General features: G+C 28.4%; 1 protein-coding gene across 1 annotated transcript in view; it reads left to right on the top strand.

Moving 5' to 3' along the window:
* The window catches only part of LOC107440653 (E3 ubiquitin-protein ligase MYCBP2), a 194178-nt gene that overhangs the window by 91757 nt on the left and 86569 nt on the right, over nucleotides 1-15852 (top strand). Inside the window, exons 39-44 of the mRNA XM_087158274.1 lie at nucleotides 354-490; nucleotides 5197-5297; nucleotides 9969-10163; nucleotides 11262-11517; nucleotides 14763-14990; nucleotides 15068-15123. Coding sequence (XP_087014400.1) covers nucleotides 354-490; nucleotides 5197-5297; nucleotides 9969-10163; nucleotides 11262-11517; nucleotides 14763-14990; nucleotides 15068-15123 — 973 coding nt within the window. The remainder of the gene's footprint in view (nucleotides 1-353; nucleotides 491-5196; nucleotides 5298-9968; nucleotides 10164-11261; nucleotides 11518-14762; nucleotides 14991-15067; nucleotides 15124-15852) is intronic.

Genomic DNA, 15852 nt, shown 5'->3' with positions numbered 1-15852 from the left:
GTGCTTGAAAAGTGCTTAAAAGGTGCCTATTTTTTGTTGAATAATTTGGCTACGCACCCTAATAGAAAGTAAAACCCACGAAGATCACACGTGGTCAGCCTGACGGCAAGGGGACTCTAACCCATGATCCGTCTACCACTGAGGATGTTTTGCGTCGGTGCAAGCCGAATGCGGGATTCGTATTGACCAGCTGTCGCTGGTATTCAAACCCAGTTCACCTCATTGGAAGGTAAATGCTCTCTTCCCTGAGCCACCGCGACTCTTCATTATTGCATATAAGTACTTTCCGAAGAAAAATAATAATTTACAAATTTTGATTATGCTACTAAATAGGATTTCTTTTTCTATTCCAGCACTCCTCAAGATATAGAAAATGTACAGAATTCACGTGAATTGGCTGAACTTCAAGCTAGACGAAATGCACTCTCCATATGTGAATCTATTGTAAGAACAGCTGTTGATCTCTTTTTGAAAGCCCAATGTGTAGATGGTATGTTATTCATTTCTATTCTGTTTATTTCATTAGATCAATTGTTTAATCTATTAAGATCTACTGATCTTATTCTTTTAAGGTCTCTATTTACTTATTGATCTATTAAAATCAATATGTTCAAATACTTTAACTATTTTTAATTTATTTCATTATTTGTCCTAGCAGAATATTTCCAAAAATAACTTTAATTTTGTGCTCTTGATACAATTGGTACCCAAAATAAAGTTCTTTAGTTTTGGGTTATTTATGAATGACAATATTATAGTATTTGTCTATTGCATATAATATTGCTTGAAATATTTCTTATTTACAAAAAGTAAAATACTTTATATAAGTGTGACATGTTTTTTCTTATTTAAATGATTTACATACTAAACTAGTTCTCTTTTTACCAGAAGTGGCTGAATTAGTTTTTTCTATATAAGACACAAGCACCTGAAATATTTATGTCCGTATATGCTTTGCCATCAATTAAAAAGGAAAATCTTGCCTTCAGGATTTTTCCAATATTTTATAATAGGTCAAAAAAGATCTACAAAAAGATATTATTAAAAATTAGAGTCAAACTATGATCATGACGAAGATACTAACAACGACTTATCAAAAATTTGGGATATCGAAAAAAATAACAATATTTTTGACATTTTAATTAAAATAATAACTGATAGTATTGTAAATGTTAATAAACAGCATACTTGGAAACATTATTTTTAAAATGTAACCTGTATAAGTACTTTAAGCAAACAAGTAAAATGTATAAGACAAAAAAAAGGTAAAGATTTTAAAGTGCATTTTGAAGAAATTGTAAATTGAAAACAACCTTAATTTTTATGAAACGTTAGAAAAAAGTTTTTTTTTTTTTTTTTTTAATTTAAAATGAATTAAAGTATAAAACTTTTGAGTGCAGGAAAAAAGAAAATGTTACAAAATTCATTGAAATAGTCAACAGTGGAAACATCCAGAAACCCAACTAGAAATCAAAATTCAATGCTTTCATGTCAGAAGGAGTTTTAAATTATGCTAATTTTAAAATTACCAAATTTTTGGAAATTTTGTTTTTGTTTCGGAGGTCACTCCTTGAAATCCATTTAATTATTATTTGTGTTTATAAAAGTTAAAAAAAAAATTATTTTAGAATTTTAAATATTGGCGATTTTTTTATTTGTTGTTAATTTTTTAATGATCATAAATTGGGCCCAAAAGTTTTAATTGTAGTAAGACTATTGAAATTAATTTTAAAAAAACACGCATATGGTTGACAAAAGTATTTGCTTGTCATAATTAAATAAATGAATTAAGGCATATTTCTAATTGCAAACTATTAGATTCCTAATACATAAATTGTTTTTCTTTTTTTTTTTTTTTTTTTTTAAAAAAAAAGATTAAGTCTGCAAGGTACTCTACTATCATTCTTCGTCTCATGCCAAACTAAATTATATATTATGAACAAAGAACCTCAACCAATGCTTATTGGTTTAATAAATAATACATTTAATGAATTATCTATTATATATAATTCTCTTATGTGGCTCCCAAATTTTGGCTGTATTTCTTTTCCGCCGGTGGCAACGTTTGCTTTGTTTTGAAAACACCAAAGCATTCTGCCTTTTAATGATGTGTTTCTGATCTAATATATATAATTCCCAAATTTTGGCTGAAGTACTTTGTACAACTAAATAAGATTCTTTTCACAACAGTTAAATATTTACTTTATTTTCTTCATTCATAGAGAAAACAGTTGGCAAAGAATTCTGTTAGGTTAAAAAACATTTCTCTAAAAAAATAACGAATTCTAAAAGAAATAAAAATAAACAACTTAAAATAAAAATGCTGTTGCCAGCCATAGAATTTTTTGAAAGTTAACTTCGCAACATAAATCAAAATGATCAAATGCAACTAGATCAAAATTATGATACCTGAGCGCTTGACGTAACAAATCCTTCAATTCTAAAAGTGTTGTATCGCCAAATGCCCAAATTAACAATTGTGTTTTTAAAGAAATTCTATAAAAAGTTTTAAATAAACAACTTACTTCTACAACTGCTTCTTGAGGAACTTGGCTCATTGATTAAAAATATTGTTTTAATTTTACAGTACTAACTTTACTTCTACTTTCATTATTGCTATGACCCTCTTTCATTACATTTTACTACTTCATGCTAAATTTGAGGACTTTAAGTTGTCTTGTGGTTGAATACTGACATTTAGAAATGTGTACATAAAAAAATAATATTTTGTGGTTAAGAGTTGCCTCAGAAAAATTTGAATTGTTGACACTGAATTTAACAATGGAAACAATCGTTTTTGTGAAAAATTGAATTTTATTGTTGACATCAAAACTAAAAATATTGTGTTTCAACTTAACAATACTACCTTAATTTATACTTTAGAATTGCCTTGGAAAAATTTGAATTGTTTGCAATGACTTAAACAAAAAGTTTTGTTTTAACTGACAATTACTATATTATAATTTTAACTTATTCTATGACTATACTTATTTTCTTACTCTTTTCTTTGTTTTTTATACATTTTATATTTTTGTGATAAAATAAAAAACTTAGAGTTGTTCTGCTTCTGAACACTGATGAAAACACAAAATGATAGGCTTCATCAACAATCAAAAATATATACATTTATTTTACAAATTCCATATTAATAGGGTGGCATCCTTCAGAGAATTAAAAATACAAAATTATCTTCATCAAAGCCGATGCTTTACATCCGGCGTTCAGTGGCAGACTACTATTTCATATTGTTTTACAACACATGACTTTAGCCCTCTGGTGAGAAAGACTTAAAACAAAACTTACAGTTACTCTTCTCAACAACTAAAATTTAGAATAGTGTGATTAAGAAAAATATGTGAACTGTTTGCAATTTCAAATTAATATTGAAATGTACAGGTTTAGAATTTTCTACAGTGAAAAGTTTTCGGAACTTTAGTATCAAAAAAAGTATACAAAAACTAGACGTTAAGAACGTATCCAATGAGCGAGCAAAGCAGGCATTGGATTGCGAAGCAATCCGAAATGAACTGTGAAAGCAGTTCCGGGGATTGGTGGGCGACAGCGAGCAGGGGGCGAAGCCTCCTAGTATATACATAAAACATTTAATTTATAAAAAAATAACTTCAAAAATTTGGGGGGGGGGGGATTTTCTACGTAAATTTTCTAAAATTTTTAGATAAAAGTAACAAGTTTTTTCGGCATTCTCCTTACAAACGCTTGTACTTTTTCTAAAAAAAGTTAACGAAAAAAGGAATAAAAAGTGTTACATTTAGAAATACAATAAAAGTGTATTCTTTTTGCTTTTGTTACAAGTAAGAAAGGTAAAAACATTGCCTTGTATGACGAACAGTTACTGTACGTCTTCCAATGTCCTGTTTTCTCATTTTCTTTTTTTTTTTTTTTTTTTTTTTTTTTTTTTTTAAGTATCAGTTCCTTTGATACCCATTGAATTAGCAAAATCTTTTTCATTGTATGTGCAGATCTACTTGTTTGTACACTATTTTATGCATCAACTTTTCTAGAAAATGGATGTGTCAGATAACTTCTTTATAAATAAAAGGCAATTTCCTTTTTATGACTGCTTCACAAAATAAATCATTAATTTATTCAAATAAAGGTTTTTAGAAAGACCAAAAAATCTTTTAAAATTTCTCTGAAATTAGAAGAAAAAAAATTTATTGGTTAGCAAAACTTTTTCGTGTCTTTTGTGAAATATGTTCAGCTAAACAAGGTTTTTTTTCTACTCAGTTTTTTTTTTTTTTTTTTTTTTTTTTTTGTGATATCAAAGTATGTGGATTGACTGTAAATAAGAAACTATGAATTAAACTAATTGTTTCATGCAGATATAATCGGCCATAATTTTCTTACAGTGGGTCAAAAATGTAGTCAAACGTTTTAACATTAAAAAACCAAAAGAGTTGTAGAACAATATGTAGAGGGAATTTTATACTCATTTTTAAATAAGCTTTTGAGACATCAATGGATGAAGTAAAAAGTTAAAATGCTTTTGAGAAATGTGGTATTTTTCCATTTGATGATGAAAACGTTGAATTTAATAAAAGCATTCAAGACAGACACAAAGATTTAATGACAAAGAAAGCTTATCAACAAAGCACATACTTCAAGTGTAACGATTCACAATTTCTTCAGAAGCTTGTGAATGAAATCTCTCAAGATATGTTGCAAATTTTTAAAAGAACATTGACAGAAGAGCCGAATCTCCCACATATTGAATAGCCTGTGTTTTTTTTTTCTATGTGGAAGAATTTATTGCATAAAGAACATTTTGTTAAGTTAAACTGTGTCACTGAAGCTGAAACACCTAATATTGATAATGAATGTATCTTGAAAACTAATTTTGAGATAGTCCTCTTGATGCATTGTTAGTCGAAAAAACTATTGATTCTATAGGTAATATAAGTCAGAAAATAGTTAGTACTGCTAAAGACCCACTAGAAATAAGTCTCTTTATGTGGTCTTTCCAGTGGAATAACATTTGGTTTTTGAATGCTTATAAAATAGATCTATTGATTTTTTAAAACGTTAAAACATTCTGCTACATTTTTGACCCACTATGCTATACATTTTCGTGTAATAATTGTTTTTATCAATTATTGTTGTAACTTTGTGTGATTTTTTCCCTTCTTTTTTATCTTACTCTAAAAATTTTAACTTTTATTTTATTGTTATTTTTAGATCCCGATATTCTGTGTGCTTTTGGAACATCACATGTAGTGACAATGCTTCTTCCTTTAATATTTGCTCATTTAGGACCTGTTGCAACATCAGATCCCAGAGTATATTTTTATTTTATTTTTTTAAATCATAAAAAATTTTGACGTTTTCAAAGGTTATTTAATTTTAAAGTAGGGATAGAGTTTGTCTAGGTTTTTATGAGAGGTACTATTTTGTGAAAATTTAGACAATTAATAAAAATTATATTAAAAATTCAACACAAAAATATGGTAAATTAAGAAGATATTTTCAAAAATTGTTACTACAAATAAAAATCATTCATGACTGGTAAATTTTTATATATTTTTCTGCATATATTCAAAAATAATGTTACTATTGCAAAATTTTGGGCTTAAAATTATATCAAAATTTAAAAATCCATAAAAAATGTTGTCCATTGTTAAATTTCAACTTGAATTTTTAAAAAAAATAAGCATGCATTTAACAGTACTTACACTAAAAGTTATTTTCATTATGAGTTTTTTTCTATATGACCCCATTTCCCATGGGGTCATATAGAAAAAAGTTTCATAGACAAAAAAAAATTTTATGAAAAATAAAGGTCTGTTAGAATAAATTTAGAACTATGTTCGAATGCGTAGAATAATGTTCGCATTTCAACTTCTAGTGAAGTTTACGGAGGGAACGCCTCGTTGTTTAATTTTTTTAAAAACTCTGGGAGAAAAAATCTTACTATAATATGGCGTAAGCGTCTTGTTAGGCTACCACATCGTACTATTTGACCAAGCATGTGCTACCTATTCGTATATGCTTAATCAACCCAGGATTTATCGTTTCTTACGGGGATACAAAATTTTAAGAGGCAGGTAGGCGAATCTTAGAACTTGATTTTTTAAAAGCATTTTGTGAAACTACCATTTTTCCTAAAGTTGAATTTGCTATACCACAGAAGAAAATTTTCCTTGCAAATTCTCCTTTTCCTTCATTTCTAATTTAAATTTTTAAGTGTAGAAAAAGTGAGTTCAGACCAACCTAGAGTAAGCCACAAATTATCAAATGCCGAAAGGAAAATTTTAAAATACGAAAATAAAAAAAAATTAAGAGAAGATAACTTAGGATTACGCAACAGTTAAGTTCTCCTCTAATGATTTGTTTTCAATTTAATATTTTGAAGTATTTTTTTCAGCTATAGAAACTCCATAACTTATTATAAGTATGCCCGAACTTACTTTTTCTTTTTAAATTAATGATGTAGGATAAAGAGAATTTGTAACAAAAATTTTCTTCCACAGTATGGCGTTCCCTTAATGCATGTATAAAAAATAGTGTGTGCTCAGATATTTCAATACCAGAAATTAATGAATAAATTACTAAATATTATTCATTAAGGCATTTTTTTTAATATGAAGACATTAAAATTACAAGGGATTGTTGCTGGGTCATTCTCACTGAAAAGGTATAAATAGACTAAAACAATTTCTTAAATTAAAGTAAATAAAAAAGTGATAAAAATTACGTAAATGCCTTTATTTATTTTTGTTATATGTCCTTATAATAATGGTCAAGTTTTCTATTTTATTTTTTACAAGATTTAAAATATTTTGAATTCTGCCTTGTCCACGGAGGAGATGTAATAGTCAAGGGAGGACACATTTTATGTTATAAAATATAAAATGTCAATGAAGACTAACTCATTAATTATTGGGCACAACTGATACAGTGGAAAGTCGCGTATCCGGAATCGGCGGGACTTCCCGAAGTCCGTATATTTGATTTTTCCGTATAATTGACCTCCAAGGTAAACAAAGCTTAAAATGATCTGAATCTAAGAAGCAGAAAATAAATAAATATTATTTTTCAGGCAATAATGTTTTAGTATTAGAATGATATCTAATCAATCATAAACAAAATATTAGAAAAAAAAAATAATTATTGCTATTCTAAAAATAAATATAGAAAACGAAAAAAATTCACAGTTATGAAAATATTAATTGCTCTCTCCGCCATTTTGAACTAGAAAGATTCAAGCAAGAAGGGGAAATTCCGGTCATTCAATAAGGTGGGTAGGTGGAGAAGAAAAATTCATTTCCTCCTTACTTGTCATTCAAGTTGAGGGCGGGGTAGTAACATATTCTTATTTTCTCTCCCATCATTGGCTATCAATCAAGCATAAAGGCGTGGCATGCTTTAACATTTGCTGTGTTTACCCTTTTTCACAGTATTTCTTCTTCTCCTGATACTCAAATAAAAAGGTTCCAGGAAATGCCTCTTTTAATAGCCAGCTGCATAGGAAAGAAGGGGGAGGGATGGGACTCAGTTGTGCTCTTTTGAAAACAAATCTCCCCTCCCCTTTCCTGCATTCCAGAGGAGGAGCGTCATGGTCTTAGTAGATCTTCTGTTCTCTTTTCTGTTGATTTATGGGTTCAATGCATAGATCTCTAGAAGCTGAGAGGGGGGAAAACCTGTCAACAGACTTCGTTTTTTTTTTGTTGTTTTTTTTAAAGGAGAGGGGAAGATGAAGAAATGTTTGTTTATTTTGATTGTTAAAAAGTGTCCGGGAAATCGACCCTTCCGGAAAAGGGACGTCCGGATATGGGACGTTACACTGTATGAGTTTATTATTAATAAGTAAATAATAAAATATTTCATCATTAGAAATAGAGCTACTTCCGATTAATCATGCTGCTATGAAAGGAAACATCCATTTTTAACCTAGGTGTACAATTTCTTAAGTAACTTTTACTGAATATTAATAAATTAAAATGTAAAGACTATTGAAATAAAAATTCAGACTCCACATGAAACTTGAGTGTTGAGGGTACTCTTTTGTGACCATTTTATGCAAGTTAAACATACTGTCATCCAAATAACGTTTTTGTTTTTTCTCTTTTCTTCTTGTTGTTGTTTCTTTTTTTCCTCGGCGAAAACGGCTAGCTCCATCAATTTCTAGAAATTTAAGTACATTTAATAACGATTTTTCTGTTAAATCTCTTTCTGATACAAATTTTAAAGTTTCTTGCTCTTTTCTTTTTCACTTTCTTCAAACAATATAGGGTTTTCTTTTAATTTCTGTCTAGCTTATGTCATACTAAGTTTTTTCTGTTCCCTTCTCTTTTGCATTTGAACATTTGATTGCTTTCTTTTCTTAAATTTTGGTTTTAAAATTTTTTTCCTAAAATTTGAAGAGAAAAAAAATGTTAAACATCACAGAAATTATTTAGAAAAATTGCCAATATTTACTTCTCCGATAAGAAAAAGTTAAACTTAATTGATTTTCTTTAAAAATAGAAACAAATTAACACATTTGTTCCATTTTAAAAAATATCAATTAAAAGAAAACAGTTTTTTAATTTTTAAAATTATATTATGGTTATCTAACACATTGTCTCTTACATTGACTGTGTCTTCTCCTCCGTGGACTTGTTATGTCCACGGAGGAGACAAAAACTAGTTCTTGAATTTTTCTGATTTTTAATTTTAAAGTTACAAAAATGGGGCAGTTCTTTTTGTTAAATATACTATTTTTGCAATCTAAAATTCATCTATCAAAAATAAAATAATTTTCTCTTACCTTCTTTATGATGTCCACGGAGTATACGGTGTGAACTTTGCCAAACCCCAGTTGAACACAACAATCCAAAACTGACACCAAAGAGAACAAAAACAACTGATATTTAACATTGAAAATGAAATGGTTACCCCTCCCAGCAGCTGTCTTATAGGGATTTCGCATATGCTGCCCTTTATTGCATATTTACAGAACTATATTAATTGTCCACGGAGGGAGACATCATTTTTGATGAACAAAGTTTACTAGTCATTTATTTTATGAAAATAAATTTTTTTTAAAAAAATATTAAATAAAAAGTTACTATAAACATTTAACTAGGTAAAACTACAAAAATCATTAAAATAATATTTAAATTGCTTAACAGGCATTAAAAATTATTTTGTGCCACAGACGTAGGGACGTCCTCGGAGGGGATTTTGAAGCCATGTTTATTAAATAATAAGAATGAAATATTAAATACATTTAGCAGAAATGCATATGATTTGTTAGTTAAGAACTTCACGAAAAATATTAAGAAATCTGCTGTATTTCCTAATATTTATTACTCAGGGACTGAAAAAATCACCTTTTTGTGAGAATGACCCTGCTACGCTTTAGTCATATACTAATTTTATGCTTTATATACTTAACAAAGTTTTATTAACATTGTTGATTTATATAAACTATAACACTTTAACCCTCTTACTGCCATTAATAGACATTCAAATTTTTGATTTCACTATGTTTACAACATTATCTGTTTACTGATTAATGTACTTTCATGGTCTGTATGAAAATGGTCTAATAATAACTAAATAACTATGGCGAATAATGCAACAAAAGGAACTATTTAATAAAAAATAGTTTTATTATAAATTCTATAACATATCTTTTTATTTTTATTATGACAGCGTGATTTATTACCACATAAAAAATTACGAAGCTTCATCTCCTCAAAATATCTATCTCCCTCTTATACATTTCATTTAATAAAGTTTAGAATTAATTGATATTTTTAAGTATTAAGATTTTTTTTGAGGCACTGTGCACTAATTGCTTATAAAATTTTAAACTTAAATATTTTCTTTACTTATTAATTACTGCAACACTTAAACTATCAAACTAGTTAGGCAAAACATATCTTTGTCTATCAGCAGTATTTATAATAAAATTCACTGAAATATGTATGTGATTAACGCTTGAAATTTTTTTTTATTTTTAGAGTGCTGTTCAAGTGCTAATTATGGTTCAAAGTTTGCTTCCCCTTGTGGCAGCTCTGAATAAAAAAAATCCCAAACCTTATTCTGAAAAATCTGATGCAGATCGCAATGACTCTAGTTTGTCTACCACATCCAGTCACTATGCTATTGTTGAATCTGATCATCCCTATCGACCAGCCTCTGTTGCTCATTATAGGGTAAAAAAAAAATTTAAATTCTTTTTTTTTTTGCTGAGACAGCATATGCATTTCTTGGATTTCATTTTAATTTGTATTTTTTTCTTATGTATTTTGAAGTCAACGAAATCAATATCATAATTTCTATTCTAATTGTTGTTAATAGAATGTGAGAAACAAACCTTTAAACTTTAATGCACTCATTACTTGGTTAAATTACGGCTATTGACTAATTTGTTGATTGTTATTTTAGATATTGAACATTAAATCTATGGAATTGTGTTAATTTCCTTGATTTTAATAATGTTTTTAACCATTTGAATCTTTGTATTGGAGTTTTTAATGTGATTGATTCTATAAATTAATGTGTTGATTGTAGAAACTTGATAACTATCAAAAAATTAATAAATAATGACGATTTTTAAGTGTACAAAATTATTTGTTCCAGCAAATCTCTTATTTTCACTTTAATGAGTTCCTAGTACAGAGTTGCCAACTCTACTGGATCTTCCAGTAAACTACTGGATTTTGCCAGTTTCTTCTTCTGGTCTACTGGTTTAATTAAAATTCTCCTGGTTTTTGTAAATTTTAGAAAACTCCCTAATATTGAGTAAGTTTCCTTAAAAAAACCTTATTGAAATAGAATTTTTGTGCACATTATTGTTTGCTTGAATATCTAAATAAGTATTACCTGTACATAATGAAGCAAGCCTCATTTATAGAAATCTGTTTGATTTTTTTTTTCCTATAATGTTCCGTTTATTTTTATTTAAAACTCTCTTTTTAAATTTTTTAACAAGATCTTTTAACTATCTTTGATAAATTAAATGCCTGTTAATATTCGAAATTATGAATAAACATAATACAAAACATTTCAACTATGTTTGATGTCAATCATAACTGGAAAATATTATAGTTTTTCTATTTTGATGACTATAATAATCCGTAAAATTCCCTATATGTGAAATATTTATTAGATTATGCAACAATTATCATGAAATTTATGTTATTTCGTAAAATCTACTGGATTTTTTCCTATCCACGTTGGCAACTGTGTTAGTAGGTAATGTGTACATAAGTAAGAAGCTTTAGTAGTAATTTAAACACTTAATATTGCAGGTTACTTTTCCACCTAAAGTTCAATGGATTTCTTTAGAATTTGATCCACAGTGTGGTACAGCTCAAGTAGAAGATACTCTTCAGGTTTATATACCTAGTAAAAACAATAGTGGATCTGTGTGGCTGAGTAGTGCCCAGACTATCAATATTGCTGGTTCATCTGAATCAGATGAGGACCAGTTTGCACCTTACTGGCCTGTATTCAGAAAGTTTAGTGGAAATTTTGATTGGCCCACTACTGCTCTCCTGCTGCCTGGTAAATTATGTTTTGCTTTTTTACCTCTACTACCATAATTTGCTTACTTTTTGAAAAATTTCATGATTTATGCTAGATTTACCTTAACTATTTTTTATAAATTACTTATATAGAGGATTGTTTTTCACATTTGCCTAGGAAATTTCTTTTTAGCCTTTGGGGTTCAGCTAAGAGAAGATCATTCATTTAGGGTTCTGTAGCTGAAATATCAGCATTCCATAACAAAAAAACTGCTGAACTGGATCATTTGATAATATGTATAAACAGTATATTTCGAATTAACAGTATTGTTATAAGATATATTAACAGTATTATTATAAAATGTATTAACAGTATGTAGCTACAATAGTGTTTTTCTTACTAAAATGTTTCAAATATTATTATTTTAATTAGTACGAACTAATCACAGAATAAATAAAATCGTGGTTATTTTTGTTCAAGCTAGGCATCCAAAAATTTTGAAAACAAGGAGTTGGACGAAACTTTAATTATCTATGAAATCAACTTTAAAAATAATCATGCCCTAAAGAATAAGGCAGATTTTAATTACGCCATAATCTTCCTTAATTCTGAAGGCATAAACAGATCTTATTATGAGAGTTTTAAAAAATGGTACAAATTTCTCATTGACCTTTTCTTCGCTTGAGGAAGATTCCTGCTATTAGTTCACACTCTCTCTATATCTTGTTCAAATTTTCAATTGTTAATAAAATACTTTTTATTCATCCACTCAAATTCAAATAAATTTTTTTAGACTTGTTTTGTTTTTAATGTTTTCACTATCCTCATTTGAACTGAAAACAAATTGTACTTGTCTCAAAAATCCTTTCTCTAAAATCTTTTATCCCTGGTTGTAAGCACAAAAACAAATGATTTTATTAATTTTATTATAAAACTCAGGATTGTGATTCTCGTTGCAGTAAATTCAATGATTTTTGGAAATTCTGCTGCTTTTCTAACGTTATTTAAAAAGATTAAACGCCCATGGTTCCATGACAGAAGTCTATCCAGGCCGAATTTAGCTTTTATTTTTGTATCCCTTAAACGATAAATTTATATTTTTACCATACTTTTGTGTTTGTCTTGTACTATAATTTGTAATTTTTAACAAATTATGTCTAAATTTTCAGGAAAAAAGTACCTATCAGAAAAACCTAGACAGACTCGTGCATGATGTATCCTGTAAATCTCATCCCACACTATCTTTGAATTAGAATGATTCTTTTTTTCCCCTTTCAATTTTTAAATTCTGGAACATAACGGATGATTCCCTACCTTCCATCTCAATTTTAAGAAATTGTAATAACTGTGTTATGTTAAACCTTCTAATTTCGTGATTTAATCGTTTCTACTAAATTCAAGTGATAATTATCTCTTATTAATTTTATTAAAATAGAATACAGTAAGTACACTCAAGAAGTGGCAACTCAAGGATTTTAAATTATGAGTTTGAATCTCACTATTATTAAAATTATTTATATGAATCACTATTATTAATCTGAATATAATTTCCTGTATACCAAACATTATTGGTACCATTGACAGGGTAAAAAATTTAGTAGCTTATTCATGTGGGCATTTATTATAAAATTGTTTCTTTCAAATCCTTGTTTTAATAACTTAAGAGCTTCTTCCTAGTTTTTCTTTGTTGATGGAAGCCCTTAATAACATTGGCTGCAATGCAACCCGTCAGTGATTTCAAATAGGCGAATTTGTCAATTGGATTATGAATCATTTTTATTAAGTTATGATATTTATTCAAGAACTCTAACAAACATCATGAATCACCAATATATTTATCAATATTTAGTTTTGGCCGTTTTATTTTCTGAATTTTAAGAGTGGATGAAACAGCAACACTATTTTTTTCATTAGATTGAATTCTATTATTTTTATTTACTTCATTCCTTTCAATATCTACAAATTATTTTTAACTATGTGAACAATTTTACATTCCACAACATTAATGTCTGACTGGAATTCACCGTAGAATCAACTTTTCTCTTAAATTCTTTTTCATCAATTATGAAGTTGAATTAGAGTATCTAATTCTTTAATTTGTTTAGAACTATCAGGAGGATAGTTTATGCTTTGATCTAATATTTTTTTACTGTCTAACTGTTTGAAATTGGTTTCTAATTTAGTCAAAAATCTTGTTGATTAGAGTCATGCCTCTTATATTTTTCTGTTTTATAAATTGATCCATGTTATTTCATATCATGCTCCAAAAGTATTCAAAATATTTACCTTCTAATATCAACACTATTTATTAATGTTTATCCAGCAATACCTAATTTTTAAAATAATCATAACTGTTTTATGAATCTGAAATATATGCTCTTCTAATTCAACTTCAAAATTATTATCAAATTCTACACTGTTATAAATAATTCTACAATTTTTTATGTAGAAGAGTATTTTATAGAAACAAAATAATGTCAGTCGAAATTCAATGCTTTATACACCAAAAAGACCATTATGCAATTAAAGAATAATGCATAGGTGGTTCATTAATAAATACAAAAGTCACCCAACTTGAAAATATATCAAAAATTTTATAAAATAAATATAATGAATTGAGATGACATCTTTTCTGTTGACAACTTGAGCATTGTATGAATAAGCATGCATGAATGAAATAAAATAAAATTAAAACATGGTGCGCAGCATTTTTAAAAAGTGCTTATTTTCGATTTTCGTTTTTTAAAAAGCCTTTAAGGCCTTGTGCTTTTTTCATTTAAAAAGTGCTTAATTTTCCCTTTTCGAAAATGAGATTTTTTTTTCTTTACCGTGTCGATTTTCGACACGTATTATGCAAAAGCTCTCTTTTCACATTGTTCTATTCAAAGTTTTCACAATTCAACCACAATCTATTTCGGCTTACCGTCGCACCATAGCATATGAAAAAGGCCAATCATTTGCAACTCTTATGTGCAAGTCTGCTGCATTTTGCAAAATATTCTCAATTTCAGGCTTCATTTTCCACCCTCTGATATCTAACCGAAAAATCTCTCGATCATTTTATAATGGCTAATATAATCAAGAAAAAGAGTTCTTTGTCAGAAACTAGGTATTTTATCATGATCATGTAAAGTCTGAAAATTATTTTGCGTTTCGTTAATGTCTATAGTGCTTAAAAATATATTTTGAGTGCTTAAAAGTTGCTTATTTTTGGTTGAAAGATTTGACTACGCACCCTAAAAAAGCAATTTTATATGATGTCTACTCTCTCCTGTGTATTTTAGGAAATGAGGTTGTGTTTTCCCTGGAGACAGCCTCTGACTATGTGAAAGATGAGAAGGCATGCTTCTATGGTTTTCGATGTCAAGTTGTTGGATTTGAGTGCCCTAGAATTGCATCTGGTAGCAACATAGAGAGTTGGGAAGGACTAAAGCACCTGGAACGGGAACTTGCATACTTAGGTGGAATGTGTGCTGCATCCCTCATGAGAAGAGATCTTATTCTTCCTCCATGTTAGTAGTTATCCTCATAAATAATGATTTATGTGCATTTCAGTACATGCTTTCTTACTATTTTCTTTCCTTCACAGCATCATTTGGAGAAATGGAAGAAGATTTAGAACTTATTGAAGAGCTTGCCCAACAAGTAAAATATATTTCTGTTCGATTTATTTTTTCCAATCTCCTTTTGAGATTTAGAAAAATATCAGGGGTCTGTCCAGGGCAAATTTACTACCGTTTAGCGTACCTTCACAAATTCAACTTTAGGAAAAATGGTAGTTTCATAAAATGATTTTGACAAAGCTAAGATTCTCCCCACCTCTTAAAAATTTGTTTTTGTATTCCCGTAAGATACAGTAAATCCTGATTTAATTAAGGAAATACTAAGCGGTAGCATGTGCTTGGTCAGATAGTGCGGTATGGTTAGCATAACCTGTCGCTTATGCCATATTAGAGCGAGATTTTTTATCACTGAGTTTTTTTATTAAATATGAGGCACTCCATCTGTAAACTTTACGTGAAGTTGAGCATTATTCTACACATTCGAACAGTGTTCTAAATTTATTCTTACAGACCTTTAATTTTTTATGAACAATTTTTTATCTGTGAAACTTTTTTCTGTATAACCTCGTGGGAAATGTTCTCCCATTTATTGAAAATATTTTTTTATTTTACCATATTTTTGTGTTGATTTTTTAATATAATTTTTAATTTTCACAAATTATGTCTAAATTTTCACAAAATAGGTGCCTCTTATAAAAACCTAGACAGATCCCTGAATAAACATTTGATTCCCACTTAATAATTGGGAAAAAAATTTTATCACATAATGAAAAAATTTACTTAATAATTTTCCCCCTCCAAAAAATGTTTG

This window comes from Parasteatoda tepidariorum, chromosome 2 (genome assembly GCF_982258835.1).
Source record: "Parasteatoda tepidariorum strain Cologne lab strain chromosome 2, Ptep-v5.0, whole genome shotgun sequence".
NCBI classification, from domain to species: domain Eukaryota; kingdom Metazoa; phylum Arthropoda; class Arachnida; order Araneae; family Theridiidae; genus Parasteatoda; species Parasteatoda tepidariorum.
This window is presented reverse-complemented; position numbering and strand designations above follow the sequence as displayed.